General features: G+C 35.1%; 3 protein-coding genes across 4 annotated transcripts; all 3 read left to right on the top strand.

The window, feature by feature from the left end:
* Window positions 1–1,211: 1,211 nt before the first annotated feature.
* On the top strand, window positions 1,212–3,967 carry LOC102620737 (probable phospholipid hydroperoxide glutathione peroxidase). Its single transcript, XM_006483473.4, has 6 exons — window positions 1,212–1,575; window positions 2,269–2,345; window positions 2,459–2,520; window positions 3,228–3,346; window positions 3,428–3,595; window positions 3,755–3,967. The coding sequence occupies exons 1-6, from the start codon at window positions 1,294–1,296 to the stop codon at window positions 3,782–3,784; spliced, it is 738 nt and encodes a 245-aa protein (XP_006483536.2). The 5' UTR covers window positions 1,212–1,293; the 3' UTR covers window positions 3,785–3,967.
* Window positions 3,968–4,111: 144 nt separating this feature from the next.
* LOC102626120 (probable folate-biopterin transporter 6) lies at window positions 4,112–9,091 on the top strand. Of its 2 annotated transcripts, XM_052439089.1 has the most exons (5): window positions 4,112–4,448; window positions 4,912–7,079; window positions 7,195–7,296; window positions 7,926–8,096; window positions 8,230–9,091. In XM_052439089.1, the coding sequence occupies exons 2-5, from the start codon at window positions 6,417–6,419 to the stop codon at window positions 8,827–8,829; spliced, it is 1,536 nt and encodes a 511-aa protein (XP_052295049.1). In that variant the 5' UTR covers window positions 4,112–4,448; window positions 4,912–6,416; the 3' UTR covers window positions 8,830–9,091. The 2 variants fall into 2 exon arrangements, with proteins under 2 accessions (XP_052295049.1, XP_006483723.2); XM_006483660.4 differs by lacking the exon at window positions 4,112–4,448 and having other exon boundaries at window positions 4,463–7,079.
* A 130-nt stretch (window positions 9,092–9,221) lies between these two features.
* On the top strand, window positions 9,222–11,632 carry LOC102620472 (probable folate-biopterin transporter 6). Its single transcript, XM_006483472.4, has 4 exons — window positions 9,222–9,979; window positions 10,065–10,166; window positions 10,669–10,839; window positions 10,924–11,632. The coding sequence occupies exons 1-4, from the start codon at window positions 9,368–9,370 to the stop codon at window positions 11,515–11,517; spliced, it is 1,479 nt and encodes a 492-aa protein (XP_006483535.2). The 5' UTR covers window positions 9,222–9,367; the 3' UTR covers window positions 11,518–11,632.
* Window positions 11,633–11,950: the final 318 nt, after the last annotated feature.

Here is an 11,950-nt window from a genome sequence, read left to right as displayed (position 1 = left end):
ATTCATGTGTGACATAAATAATATTTATGAGTACTTTGAAAAACTGTCCATGGACTCGATGTTGGTTTAATTTATTATTATATTATTAAATTATTGGATATTTTAACATGACTGAAGTTGATTATTGTCCAAATCTATATTTTTTGAAGCATAAGTATTAATTTTAATGTGCAACGGAAACAAATAGGCAATAAAAAAATGTTAGTATAAAATTATATTCGAACATGCATGTAGTCAAAATAAAATTATTATTTGATAATTTAACTTTATATTTATTTAAGATTTTTGTTATATTGAATTATGATGATCATACTGTTCAGGATAATGAGATGAAACAAGATATTTAATGGGACGGGACTAAGATAAATCCCCCCTCCAAAGTAAAGGGACGGCAATGAGACACTTTTTTGTCATATTTGCATTTATGAGATAAGAATGTGATTGGCAAATCTCGTCCCATTGCCAACCTTAGTTGCCGCAAAAAAAAAAGATTGTGATTATAATATTTAATAAATCATTGGTTAGTGGATAAAATTTGATGATATTTGTAGATATAATTATCAAAATCTATCCAATAATTTAATATGGAATCAAATGAGATTGTAATCAACACCATTTAGAACTTGTTTGTATTGAGATTAGATAGTTCATAGCCGTAGGTTAAAAGTTATTATTAAAAGTTAAAATTAGTTTAATCAACACTAAAAATTCCTAATAAATTTGTTATTCTTATCAAAATTATTATTTAAAAATTATATTTATTATATATTATTAATTTTTATGTTATAATTTTATTTTTTTTCATAGAAGTTAGGCTTAAAAATTAGAATAGCCCAATGCCAAATGGGATGCTTACGCTTTTGGGTCAAGTCAATGCCAAATGAGTGATTTTATTTCTAAAATAAAATACAAATAAGAATTGGATATTCAGTCACAATTAAAACTATAAAAAAAAAAGAAGACACATAGGTACATAACCTTCGAGATTTGTCCGAATGGATGGCTGATCATATCATCATTTCACAAAATTAATTACCCATTTAGTTTCATTTTCTCTCGCTCAAGTAATTAACAAGAAAATACAGTTTACTATTTTTAGGTAACTATTATGTAAAATAGGGGCAGAAAAGAAGACCACGTGTAACATCTTCATCCACTTCAAACCAAAAAGCTCCCTGGCATTTTACACGCACATTCAACCATTCACACGCTTGCTCTTACATTTATATAACACGAAGTACACAACACAACTCTCTGTTACTACAACGATTGATTCACTTAAATTCCATCTCAATGGCTTCTTATTCGATGCCTTTCTCTGCAGCTTTCTCCTCACCTTTACGGCATTTCACACAAATCAAAACATGCCCTGCTGCATGGGCTTCATCAATGGCGGCTTCATGGACTCCTACTAATTCAATCAAATCATCAATTGGGTCCGCTAAACCAGGCTTTCTTCAACATGGGCTGTTTTCCCAATCTTCAAATTTGCCTGGGTTTTTCGTGAAACGTCGTTCCTTTGGTGTTCACGCTACAGCTGCTACTGAGAAGTCTTTATATGACTTCACCGTCAAGGTAATTTATTTTGCTCCTTGTGGACTTAAAAATTTTAATCCTTTGATTGCTATTATTTGCTTCTTCGCTTAATAGTATGTAGTCGTGATGACCATAAGTGTTTGGTCTAATAGTTTAAGCTTGGAGTTAAGGGCCTAAATAATTTTATTTAAACTTCTTTAACATTCACTTTGTGTGAATTCAATTGTATATGGAGGATTCGAACACAAGACCTTTAGGTCAAATTTGCTGTGATACCGTGTTCGAGAAGTTGCTTGACTTGACCCAAAAGCGTAAGCTTGAAGGATCCAGACAATAGTATTTAAGCTTGTCTAATTCTAAATTATCATAGCAACTCAATCTGCTGTATGCTCTATGTGTTTGGCTGTTTGCGTGCTGGCATTACTTAGGCTTCAACTTAGTTGCTATCGTGGAGGAAAAAGGAAAGAAAGATACCGGAGCTTGGGGCTGAATTGCTCAAGCTAAAGTTTTTCTCTGTTTTGCTTAACTTTTTTTTTTTTTTTTTTTTTTTTTTATTGTATTGAAGTATGTATTAGTTTATGAATATTGAATACTGGTGTGGATTTGTGAAATAAATCAACCGGATTGTGTCATACGCTACTTGAGTGAAAATAATTTCTGCTTGTTATTATATTGCTCAAATTGGTAAGAAATATTTGTGTTGAGCATGGTTTTATTTCTCTTCTGATGCAGGATATTGATGGTAAAGATGTTCCTCTTAGCAAGTTTAAGGGCAAAGTTCTGTTGATTGTGAATGTCGCTTCAAGATGGTACTTTCTCTTTTGATTATCTTGTTTGAAGATGTCATTTTTCTGGATGAGGTTTTGCTTGTTTGATGTTTAATAATTGAGGTCTGATTTGAGGATTTTGCTTTGAATCTTAGTGGCTTGACACCATCTAATTACTCGGAGCTCTCTCACTTATATGAGAAGTACAAGACTCAAGGTGGGCCAAATTTTAGTGGAAAGAACTGTCTTTTTCTTTTGGTACTTGTTATGAATTAAATTTCTATAGCATTCAATTACCTTATCTTTTGCTTTATGTATATGTTTAATGACTCGGGAATCAGCTTCCTAAATGGAATCACTTTGAAGATTGATTGCCCATTTGCACCCCCCCTCCCCCCCGGGCCCCCCCCCCCCCCCCAAAAAAAAAAAAAAACATACGTAATTGAACTTGTCACACAGCAATTCGTGCAAGACTATCCATGGATATTGAATGATTTTATTGAGAAAGCTAGTGGTGTTCATGAATTCAGGATTTGTACTGGAACTTGTAACCAGTACTTGCTTTCCAGAGAATCATTGCAATCCTGATTTTATAGTGTTATTACGTTTATGTTAATGCTTTTATTCCAAGTACAAATCAATGCCTCTAAAATCCATAAAAATTTGGAACTGCTGGAAGTCACCATTACTTTTAGTATTGTGGTAGTCTAATTGTAAACATGGAGACATTTCCACTTCATGTATTATCCCTTTGCCGATTTGTGACTGCACGAGTTTTTTTGTTCTTTCTCATTTGGCTATGATCTTGTTGCCCTCAGATTCACCTTTAGTTTCACTTAGCTATTGCGATTTTTCTTCAATCAGAGGTAACATTATGTTTTCCTTGGATGACTTGAGTTGATATGGACATTAACTTCCTTGCAGGATTTGAGATTCTAGCTTTCCCTTGCAATCAATTTGGTGGGCAAGAGCCTGGATCAAACCCTGAGATCAAGGAATTCGCTTGTACTAGGTTTAAGGCAGAATTTCCCATATTTGACAAGGTAAGTCAAACTTATTTTCTCATGCTTATAATTCATGTGGAAGGGCGAAAATGATTCACTGGCTAAGGTTTTACTTGACAGGTTGATGTAAATGGACCAAACACAGCTCCAGTTTACCAGTTTTTGAAGTCAAGTGCTGGGGGATTTTTAGGCGACCTTGTCAAGTGGAACTTTGAGAAGTTCTTAGTGGACAAAAATGGTAAAGTCATCGAGAGATATCCACCAACTACCTCGCCTTTCCAAATTGAGGTACATTTTCTACTTTCGAGATGCTGAAATTCTTTAAATTATTCATGGACACACCTGCTGGGTACACTAGATGTGTACTGTCATAGACATGAAAGAGTATCTAGCTCTCTTGGCTGTTGCTATTCACTGATAAACAATTTTCCTGTTTATTTTCTACAGAAGGACATCCAGAAGCTTGTTGTGGCATGAATCTTGACTTGAGCTGCTTGGCCATGTCTCAGATGTATCGACGAGATAGAAACTGAATATATGTATATGTATATTTCTGAATCGGGCATCACATAGATGAATTTTTCCCTGCCTCCCCTGAAATGTTATAGGTTTTTTATATCCTAATATTTAAAGATTTGTACTAATTTCGTTGCCGATCAATATCTTCTCTTCACTGCTCATCACAAAGTTTATCAATATAGAACGTGGTGTCTGCCCTTCCATGGTGTTGCATTGAAGCATTTTCCCCGGCGTGCATACCTGTCCTTTGAATGGCAGTATTTTAATAATTTGCATTCCACCCTCGTGACCTTTTTTTTTTAATTTATAAATTAAATTCTGTGAGGTCGTGCTGAACTGCTGCAGAGAATTGTAAGCCATTGACCCTTCTTTCTGTGATAACATTTTAGGGAAAAGAATACCCAATTTTTAAAAGTTGTCCTAATGCACTTGTAAATTCTTAGTGTTTTAGGAATGCACAAATAACTTCCTTCCGCTAATGATTTCGGTTTATTTGGAAACATAAGAGTGGTAAATACACAATTGGAATTTATTTCTTCATCTTATCAATTCTTTTTATTTATTTTTTCAGAAGAAGGTCTAAGATTGTTAAGTAAAGGTAATTGGGCTTTCAGTCCAAATGGTGAGTACTGAGTCCTCCTGGCCGAGATACTATTTGGCGACAGTTAAATATGTCAGGGTTGAGTTTCTTTAATATAAAAATCAAACAGTGAGACTATTGACACCCCTCTAAATACCCCTTAACACCCTTTTAATTATTTTATAATTTTAACTTTTATTAAAATTACATAATAAGACAATTTCGAATTAAACCCCCACCCAAAATCAAATAATTTTTTCTCCTTAAAAATTCCTTATTGCTATTAGATTTGTTAATAGAATCATTGCTATTATCAATTTATCATTGACATAAAATCATTCATTCCTCTTAGATTTGTTCCATTATCATGCTCTTCACATAAAATCACTGCTATTATATTTGATAATAGAAGTCATTTCATAGAGGCATGTAAAACTTTGGAAATTCAAATTATGCTACAATATCTTTATTATTGGACTAATTTTTCTATGGCTTTTTTCTGCAGGTGTTCATGCTTCCAGCTTCACCTATTCCTCCTATTGCGAATGGTTGGATCAAGTATCATAAACCATGTGCAGAAGGCTGGGCAACATCATACGAAACTAATATAAGTGCTTTTAAGGATTTGGTGTTTGAAGTTACCATACAAGAAATAATTGATCTAGCTAGTCAATGACAATATTAGACAATTTTATACTAATAAATTAAACAAGGGATCAAAAATTAAATTTATCCACAATCAAGGGATCAAAAATTAAACAATGGGGTTTATACTAATAAATTTAAATTAAGGGTATTTTTATCATTAAAGAGGTGTTAAAAGAATTTTATAATATTTTAAAATATTTTAATGGGGTTAATAAAGAAAAGAGGTGTTGAGAGATATTTAAAGGGGTGCCAATAGTCCCACTCAAAATCAAATTAACACTGTATTTGATAGTAAAATTGGGATTAAGATAAATACTTATGGGCTCACCAATTAGTATAGTGAATAGTGAAAAAATTTATCCTGAGGAGACCTTTGGCATAAGAGTAATAAAATATTTATCTTAACATAGGGCATGGAAAAAGAGAATTAAAACTAAATAGTGATTATCTAATCCAATAACATACCAAACACAATATAAAATTATTTATAATTTAATGTTATATTATATTAAACACAATATAACATTATAACTAGTTAAATTATGTATCAAATAAAGTCGGAGGATATCGCCACAAGTGCTCACCCCAAAAGGGCAAATTTTCCGGCATAAGGTATGCAGGCGTGTGGATTCTTTTTGTCTTCTTTTAGTTTTTGAAACACAATTTGCTTCATCATCAAACCACTGACCATGCGTTAAGATTCTTTATCTAATATTGTAATTTGTAAAGCAAAGGCCACCTCTAGGAAACCGAAAATGATACTAAAAAAGTAACAAGTTGTATCACGTTTGTTCCAATTTGTCAGGCGAATCCATAAACGTTTTCTTGGTTTCAGTTTCTTAAATAACGCTCTTTCTTAATGGACTGGACCTCTGTTAAATACAATCAAGGTAAAATCACAACTATTATACTGAAAACAAGCAAAAGTGATGCTCTTTCCTAACGGACCACCTTTAAACAAAATCAAGCTAAAATCAAAACTAGCATACTGAAAACAAGCGAATGGCACCTGTTATTGAAGCAAGATAAAGATTTGATTATAGACCTGACAATTTCATCTTTGATAGGAAGATGATCCTCTGGTCTTCAGAGAAAAATAGTCAAAATTTTGGGCACATGGGCCAGATGGGACGAATTCAACATCCATTGCCTCACTGTTTGAGTCATTTTACGTCTTACAAGAAAATAAGAATTAATTAACAACAACTGGTCTTGCAATGAAGTCAACTCTTTGGAGAGGCAAAGGCAAAGGCAAAGGGATCCTACTTCAAGATCTCGAATTCATGACTCGGGTCTTTCATTCCCACTACCACCATTACCATAACCATGTTATCATAAGCTTCAAGAGTTTCAAGATCAAGCATGGAGTCCCTTGAAAATCAAGAACTCATCGTTGAGAAACCTCCCAGCATATCATCTTTGAAACAAAATGACCATGACCTGCAAGTAACCGCCAAAAGAACGAAGCTTTTATCAGTCTTTCTTGAACCTTTTCAATGGTTACAAATGCTATCTTCCCAGCTAAACTCAACCTTCATCTTTGGCATAATACTTGTTTATGGCCTTAGCCAAGGCTTCTCAGGATCTTTCTCCAAAGTGGTAACTGATTACTACTGGAAAGATGTCCAAAAAGTCCAGCCATCAGTGGTGCAAATCTATATAGGTTTATGTTACTTACCGTCGGTAATGAAACCTATTTGGGGTCTTTTCACTGATGCTTTTCCGATCAAAGGGTATCACAGAAGGCCGTATTTCGTGATTGCTGGTGTTGCTGGTTGTGTCTCTGCATTGATGTTTTCGCTCCTTGGAAAGTTGCCTATTGCAATTGCATTGGCTTGTTCAGTTGGAATCTCAGCTGGGATTGCAATTGCAGATGTGGTAATTGATGCTTGTATTGCAAGAAATAGTATTGAGATACGGGCATTGGCACCGGATATGCAGAGTCTTTGTGGGTTTTGCTCCGCTGCCGGTTCTTTGATTGGGTACGCTGTCAGTGGTTTTTCTGTTAATCATCTGGGACCTCAGGTCAGTTGTTTTTCTTTTGCATTTTATTTGGATATTAAAGAATGCCTGTTTAATTTGCAATGTGATGAAGAAAAGCAAGAGTAACAGTCCTGTTCTTCAATCTTTTTAATCATAGGGAGCATTGGGTGTCTTGGCAATCCCTCCTGTTTTACTGATAGTGTTAGGTTTCGTAATTTACGAAACAAGATCTGCTAATATCCGCTCTGAGAAGAAGAAGGTTAGATTTTTCCATTTTCCATTAGATATTACTTTACATTTCTGTTTCAAGCAATCTTAAACAGTGCTCTGCATCTGCATGCCATAACATCTGTATACATACATTTACAACTTCAAACTTAATGGTAAAATGATATGATGGATTTTCAAATCGGTCTGAGGTGCTGCCATCTGCGTCAACTAATCTGTGTGATTCCTTCTTTTACACGAAAAATCTTAAACTGTTCCAAGACTGACTTTGGTCATTTTCTATCCTTGAAGATTCCACAATTCATATTAAGAAATAATGCTTGTGGGTTACCATCTGTCCTAGACAGCAGCTAAACAGTTAAGAAAGCTAACTAAACTGACTAATTGGATGACGCCGGTCTAGTTAATAACTCAGCGTACTTTATCTCTTTTTCATGACCGCAAACTTACAAAAATCAAATTGAAATTTTTTGCTATGGTATTGCTTCCTTTAGATCAGCTAGAATGTATATTTTGGTGTGTTAGCTCACAAGCTGCCAGTTTGAAAGTTGATAGTTCTAAATTTTGACAATTTTGTAGTAGTTTAGCCTTGACATATGTTTATACCTTTATTTTTTCTTCCAATTTTCTGTTTGGCATAACAATATGTACTATCAGCAGGTAATGGAAAATGTAGAATTTACAACAAAGGGCATGTACAAGTCAATGAATTGCCCTCAAGTGTGGAAGCCATCACTATACATGTATCTATCTTTGGCAGTTAGTATTAGTACTCATGAGGGGCAGTTTTATTGGTACACAGATCCTAAAGCCGGTCCTGCATTCTCTCAGGTTTCATACTATCTTTCAACCTATATACAGTTTGCATGCCAATGTTAATGCAGTTTGATTAACTAGCTGCTGGGAATCAATTAGAATACCCTCACATTACTCTGTGGCTTATCAAATGTTTCCTTCGCCACAGGAGTTTGTTGGTTTGATATATGCACTTGGTGCGGTGGCTTCCATGATTGGAGTTCTAATCTATCACAAGACTCTAAAAGACTATCCATTGAGAAACCTACTCTTTTCCGCTCAGCTCCTCTATGGCATATCCGGAATGCTTGATCTCATTTTCATCCTTCGATGGAACTTAGCCTTGGGTATTCCAGATTCTTTCTTTGTTATTACGGAACAATGTGTCTCTCACATCATAAGCAAAATCAGATGGATTCCTATGATTGTGCTAAGTACAAGGCTCTGCCCTATAGGCATCGAAGGCACATTCTTCGCACTCTTGATGTGCATCGATAGCATTGGCTCACTTACCTCCAAGTGGGGTGGAGGGATTGTTCTTCATTTGTTGCACGTCACAAGGACTGATTTTACGAACTTATGGTTGGTTATTTTGATAAGAAACGTTCTTAGACTTGCAACATTAGGATTAATTTTTCTTGTACCTAAGGCTGATCAATCAGATGAATTGATCCCGGTGGATCTTTTAAGAAAAAACTCAGATACAAGTACAGACGACGAAGGCTTGCAGCTTGTCACCATCAATGAGAAAAATCAAGAAGTTGCTTAGCATGCTGAACATCATACTGTTACTATATTCAAATATAAAAGATTTATCATTCTTTCTTTCTCTTGTTAACTTTAGTATATACTCTTTCTTTTATTTCCAAATGATCAGTATACAGAAATGCAAATAATTTTCTTAAATCCTCAATAACTCTCAGAACAGTAACACAGCAGGGATATGTTTGAAAGGAATTTACAAACTATGTACTTTGATGTGGTTTCTCCAAAAATTGGGGATAATTAAAATTTAACTGAAAACTTTATGAAAGAAAGAAAGAAAAAGACAAACAGTCCAAGTCCTCGTCTCTGGTCTAGAGTCCCTCAAAAGTCCACGCGTTAAGATAAATGAAACCATGAAAGCTAATTTATTAATATAAAATTATTTTTCTAGCCCCCTTGCACCACTTTCCCTTTCCTCACGTCAGTAACCCTAGCTTTTGAGTTCAGTAGTTCACCAACACGTAATTCAAAGTCTTTAATTCAACACCTACTTTCATCAGCATTGCCCGAAACAATGTTTAGCTAATCTTCAAATTTCAATCATGAATTCTTCAGAAAAACAAGAAGTTGGACCAGCATCCTGCAAGAGAACCAAGTTTTTATCACTCGTTCTTGAACCAGTTCAATGGCTACAAATGCTATCATCCCAATTACACTCAAGTTTCATCTTTGGGATAGTACTTGTTTATGGGCTATGCCAAGGCTTCTCAGGCTCTTTCTTCAAAGTGGTCACTGACTACTACTGGAAAGATGTGCAAAAGGTTCAGCCTTCAACTGTGCAAATATACATTGGCTTGTATTACTTGCCATGGGTGATGAAACCCATTTGGGGTATCTTCACTGATGCTTTTCCGATCAAAGGGTATCATAGAAGGCCTTATTTCGTGATTGCTGGTGTTCTTGGGCTTGTCTCGGCGTTGATTGTTGCTCTTCTAGGGAAGTTGCCTATTGCATTGGCATTGACTTGTTTGATTGGAATAACTGGTGGGATGGCAATAGCGGATGTAGTGATCGATGCTTGTATTGCGAGAAATAGTATCGAGACTCGGGCTTTGGCGCCGGATATGCAGAGTCTTTGCGCTTTTTGCTCAGGTGCTGGTTCTTTAATTGGGTACTCTTCCAGTGGCTTTTTTGTTCATCATCTCGGACATCAGGTTAGCTGTTTAAATTTAACAACAATTGTATATTTTTCAATGTGAAGAGCAGCGGAAGTTACAATTTTTTATCTGCTTGTTATAGGGAGCGTTGGGTATTTTGGCAATCCCACCAACTTTGTTGATAGTATTAGGCTTTGTCATTTATGAAACAAGAGCTACCAGTCATCATTTTGAGAAGAAGAAGGTTAGAAATTTTCCATCCGCTGCTATGTTCCATGTAATGTTAATAGTTTCATTTCAAATTAGATAAAAGTGATATCCTTACATCCGTTGTCTTACCAAACCAGCTAATACCTATTAAGGAGCCATCATTAAGTGCTTTAACTCACACCTCTCAGGTTCAGACATCAATATCAACTTTATCTTTGTGATTATTCTCATCAATAATAATCTAAAACTGGTTCAGGACTTATATCTGGCCATTCATTGTCATTCAAGATTCCTCAATTCAAGTTTTTTTTTTCGTTTTTTGTTATTCCACTGCTTTCCTTAGATCAGCTACTATATAAATTTAGTTTAATAGTCGACTAACAGTTGGCCAGAATGTTGACAGTTCTCAATTTTAACTATTCTGTTGTAGTTAGGTCTTGATAATATTCTATGCAACCATGTCGGTTAGAAGCATTTTTCCATTTATTTCTTCGCCCTGTTTTCTTATATGTAGAATCAATATTTACTATCTGCAGGCAATAGAAAGTGTGATATTTACAATGAAGGGCATGTGCAAGTCCATTAAGTTGCCTCAGGTGTGGAAGCCATCACTGTACATGTTTCTGTCTTTCGCAGTCAGCATAAGTACTCATGAAGGCCAATTTTATTGGGCTACAGATCCTAAAGCTGGTCCTGCATTCTCTCAGGTTTCTTACTCTCTCTGCATTCGGGAATCAATTAGAGTAATGTGATAGTGCTCTGTGGCTTATCCAATGCTTTCCTCACCGCAGGAGTTTGTTGGTGTAATCTATGCTCTCGGTGCAGTGGCTTCCATCATAGGGGTTCTAATCTATCACAAGACTCTGAAAGACTACCCATACAGAAACCTACTCTTTTTCGCCCAGCTTCTATATGGCATATCTGGAATGCTTGATCTCATTTTCATCCTTCGATGGAACTTAGCCTTGGGTATTCCAGATTCTTTCTTTGTTATTACGGAACAATGTGTCTCTCATATCGTAAGCAGACTCAGATGGATTCCCATGATTGTATTAAGCACAAGGCTTTGCCCTAGAGGCATTGAAGGCACATTCTTTGCACTTTTAATGTGTATCGATATCCTTGGTTCGCTCATCTCCAAATGGGGTGGAGGAATAGTTCTGCATTTGTTGCATGTCACAAGGACTGATTATAGAAACTTATGGTTGGTTATTCTGATAAGAAATGTTCTGAGATTTGCTACATTGGGGCTGATTTTTCTTGTGCCAAAGGGTAATCATTCCAATGAATTGATACCGATGGATCTTTTAAGAAAAAACTCAGATACAATCACAGACGATGAAGGCATGCGGCTTCTCTCCATCAATGAGACAAATGAAGACTAGCTTAAGGTATAGAGGAAATATTGATTTAGATTTTAGAATAAGCAATCAATGTTAAATCTTCCAAATGATCAGTGGACAGAATCAGAAACATATTATGTACTTCTTCTTCCCTGTAGCTAAGCTTTTATCCCTTCTGAAAAACAGGAAAAAGAAAAAAAAAAAATCAAGCGGAATTTCAGAAAAAAGTCTTCCATCCTTTTGGCGTATCAACTACCCCAAAAAAAAAAAAAAATTCTATTATTAAATACTATTTAGATGCAATTTACTAAAAAGCAAAGTTTTTGCATGAATTATTGGTAAAATTTTATTGAAACATTCGTTTTTAAAAGAAAAAAAGGATGGCCAACTCCTTAGGCTATGGTTGGGAGATGGGATTAAGTGTAGAATTGGATTAAGTTTGGAATCAATTATTTATTCTATGTTGGCGGGTTTT

The sequence above is a fragment of the Citrus sinensis genome, chromosome 1, assembly GCF_022201045.2.
Source record: "Citrus sinensis cultivar Valencia sweet orange chromosome 1, DVS_A1.0, whole genome shotgun sequence".
Taxonomy (NCBI): Eukaryota; Viridiplantae; Streptophyta; class Magnoliopsida; order Sapindales; family Rutaceae; genus Citrus; species Citrus sinensis.
Note: the sequence above shows the minus strand (reverse complement) of the source record. Positions and strands in the feature narration are given on the sequence as shown.

Coding starts and splice junctions, on each gene's coding strand:
- LOC102620737 (XM_006483473.4), top strand. CDS start 1,294: ATGGCTTCTTATTCGATGCCTTTCTCTGCAGCTTTCTCCTCACCTTTA. Junction 1,576..2,268: donor TATATGACTTCACCGTCAAG/GTAATTTATTTT, acceptor CTTCTGATGCAG/GATATTGATGGTAAAGATGT. Junction 2,346..2,458: donor GTGAATGTCGCTTCAAGATG/GTACTTTCTCTT, acceptor TTTGAATCTTAG/TGGCTTGACACCATCTAATT.
- LOC102626120 (XM_052439089.1), top strand. CDS start 6,417: ATGGAGTCCCTTGAAAATCAAGAACTCATCGTTGAGAAACCTCCCAGC. Junction 7,080..7,194: donor TTAATCATCTGGGACCTCAG/GTCAGTTGTTTT, acceptor TTTTAATCATAG/GGAGCATTGGGTGTCTTGGC. Junction 8,097..8,229: donor CCGGTCCTGCATTCTCTCAG/GTTTCATACTAT, acceptor CCTTCGCCACAG/GAGTTTGTTGGTTTGATATA.
- LOC102620472 (XM_006483472.4), top strand. CDS start 9,368: ATGAATTCTTCAGAAAAACAAGAAGTTGGACCAGCATCCTGCAAGAGA. Junction 9,980..10,064: donor TTCATCATCTCGGACATCAG/GTTAGCTGTTTA, acceptor TGCTTGTTATAG/GGAGCGTTGGGTATTTTGGC. Junction 10,840..10,923: donor CTGGTCCTGCATTCTCTCAG/GTTTCTTACTCT, acceptor TCCTCACCGCAG/GAGTTTGTTGGTGTAATCTA.